This window comes from Vulpes lagopus, chromosome 10, assembly GCF_018345385.1.
Source record: "Vulpes lagopus strain Blue_001 chromosome 10, ASM1834538v1, whole genome shotgun sequence".
Taxonomy (NCBI): Eukaryota; Metazoa; Chordata; class Mammalia; order Carnivora; family Canidae; genus Vulpes; species Vulpes lagopus.
Genome location: NC_054833.1, coordinates 36,726,394 through 36,728,917, shown reverse-complemented (window position 1 = coordinate 36,728,917; position 2,524 = coordinate 36,726,394). Strand labels below are relative to the sequence as shown.

The following is a 2,524-nucleotide window of genomic DNA, read 5'->3' as shown; positions in this document are numbered from 1 at the left end:
CTTCAAAGATCTAGCTTTGAAACTGAGAAATCTTTATAGCACAAAGAGAATTTATTCTCCTCTCATTCCTCCCTTTCTATAGATAGATTGGTATATAGGAGACTAGATAGGTAAGTATATAGAGAGGGAATTTTATATCACAAGGCAACAATTTTGTATGATTCATTATAATTTCTCAAGCAGTTCTCAAGTGCCAGACCCTTTATTAAGGAGCCATCTCTTGCCTTATTTAATACTTATAGTTTTTTTTTAACCTGTATTACTGCTGCCAAGTTATATATGACGACCACCCAAAATTATTCAGGTGTACTGTACATTTAAAGTGTGCAGTGGTATCACAATTAAATTCTTGATTCTTTAAGTTACCATATGAATTCTGGAGAGACAACAGAATTCCCAAAGCACCCCCGCCCCCAGCTACCCTGTAGTGTACACTCTCTGTTAAATCTTCTCCCCTTGAATTCAGGTGAGACCTGAGAATATGATAGGAAAACACTCGTGAAGCATTCTTTTGCATCACACTTTGTACAGCAAACTGAAGAGAGGTTCTCCTACCGGCTTTGAAGCAGTACGCGGCTGTGTTATCAGATGGTCAAGTGGTTAGGACTTGAGGGTGGGTTCTAAAGCTGAGAATGATGATCCCTGCTAACAGTCAGCAGGACAGACAGACACCTCCGTCCTAAACTGCAAGGAACTGAATTCTGCCAATGATCTCCACAGGCTTGGAAGCAGACCCCAAGTCTCCCATGAGATTCCAGACTCAGCTGACATCTGGTTTCAGCCTTGAGCAGAACACTGAGCTCACCTGACTTAAATACTGTAAGAATGGAAATTTGTATTGTTTTATGTTGCTACATTTGTGGTCACTTATAATGCATAACAGGAGATTAATACAGTGGATACCTAGCATTTTTCTACCACATAGATCTAGTGTTCCTCAGTTTGTGTGTGCATGCCTTTGTGTGTGTGTGCAAGACAGAGACAGTACATGCGGGAGAATGATGATGATAATTCTATCATCTTTACCAAAAACTTTTGTAAGAAGCAAAGTTGAATTAACTCTAGAATTATCTACCAAGGATGATGCACTTGCCACATGAAAATGGATTTCAAGTTTTTAATTAATGCTGGGTGCCCTCTCTATTCCCATAGGGAGAGACATCAAGGACGTGGAAAATGACAAACATGAGCTTTGTAACTACATTCATCCTCATGGGCATTCCCCATGCACCAGCCCTGGACATCCCCCTCTTCACAATCTTCTTAGTGATTTATGTACTCACCGTGATGGGGAACCTCCTCATCCTGCTGGTGATCATGGTGGATTCTCACCTCCACACCCCCATGTACTACTTCCTGACCAACCTGTCCTTCATTGACATGTGGTTCTCCACAGTCACTGTGCCCAAAATGCTGATGACCTTGGGGTCTCCAGGAGGCAGGATGATCTCCTTTCACAGCTGCGTGGCCCAGCTCTACTGCTTCCACTTCCTGGGCAGCACCGAGTGTTTCCTCTACACAGTCATGTCCTATGACCGCTACCTGGCCATCAGTCACCCACTCAGGTACGCCAGCATGATGAGGGGGAGAACGTGTGCCCTCCTGGCCACCGGCACCTGGCTCAGTGGCTCTCTGCACTCTGCTGTCCAGACCACACTGACATTCCGTTTGCCCTACTGTGGGCCCAGCCAGATCCAGCATTACTTCTGTGATGCCCCTCCCATCCTCAGGCTGGCCTGTGCAGACACCTCCGTGAATGAGATGGTGATCTTTGTCAACATTGGGGTGGTGGCCTCGGGCTGCTTCCTCCTGATAGTGTTGTCCTATGTGTCCATCGTCTGTTCCATCCTGAAGATCCGCACCTCGGAGGGAAGGCATAGAGCCTTTCAGACCTGTGCCTCACACTGCATTGTGGTCCTTTGTTTCTTTGGCCCTGGTATTTTCATCTACCTGAGGCCAGGCTCCAGGGATGCTGTGGATGGGGTCGTGGCAGTCTTCTACACGGTGCTGACACCCCTTCTAAACCCTGTGGTGTACACCCTGAGGAACAAGGAAGTGAAGAAAGCTCTGCTCAGGGTGGGCAGTAAGTCAATATTCACCCAATGTAAATAAAGAAGAAAGACCAGATGTGGCTAGCTTCTCTTTTATATATTTATTTATTTATTTATTTATTTATTTATTTATTTTCTTTTATATATTTAGAATTAAATTGAACCACCAACCTGAACATTATACTTATAAGGAACATTTCAATTATCCAGTCTTAATTTTTTAATTAAAATTTAATACATTTTTAATTTTCCCTCTTAACTGCTTGCCAAAACCCCAGTATAAGCAGCCATTTATGGTGATAATCTAAGAAAGGATGATGACTTATTTCTTCCCTTTTATGTTCTACCAAGTAAATCATCAGGAAAGTGGTTACTCCTATACCCTAAAGAGTATTTTCCAGAATTACTCTTCAGTACAATATATCTATATTTTATTTTGTCAATTTAAATTAAACTATCTAAAACTCTCTTTC

The 2,524-nt window shown here is 42.7% G+C and overlaps 1 protein-coding gene across 1 annotated transcript; it reads left to right on the top strand.

Annotated features, from left to right (window-relative positions):
- The first annotated feature begins 1,176 nt into the window (after positions 1-1,176).
- On the top strand, positions 1,177-2,112 carry LOC121500806 (olfactory receptor 10G7). The gene has a single exon (XM_041772905.1). It carries the CDS (start codon positions 1,177-1,179, stop codon positions 2,110-2,112), a length of 936 nt encoding a protein of 311 aa, XP_041628839.1.
- Positions 2,113-2,524: the final 412 nt, after the last annotated feature.

Coding starts and splice junctions, on each gene's coding strand:
- LOC121500806 (XM_041772905.1), top strand. CDS start 1,177: ATGACAAACATGAGCTTTGTAACTACATTCATCCTCATGGGCATTCCC.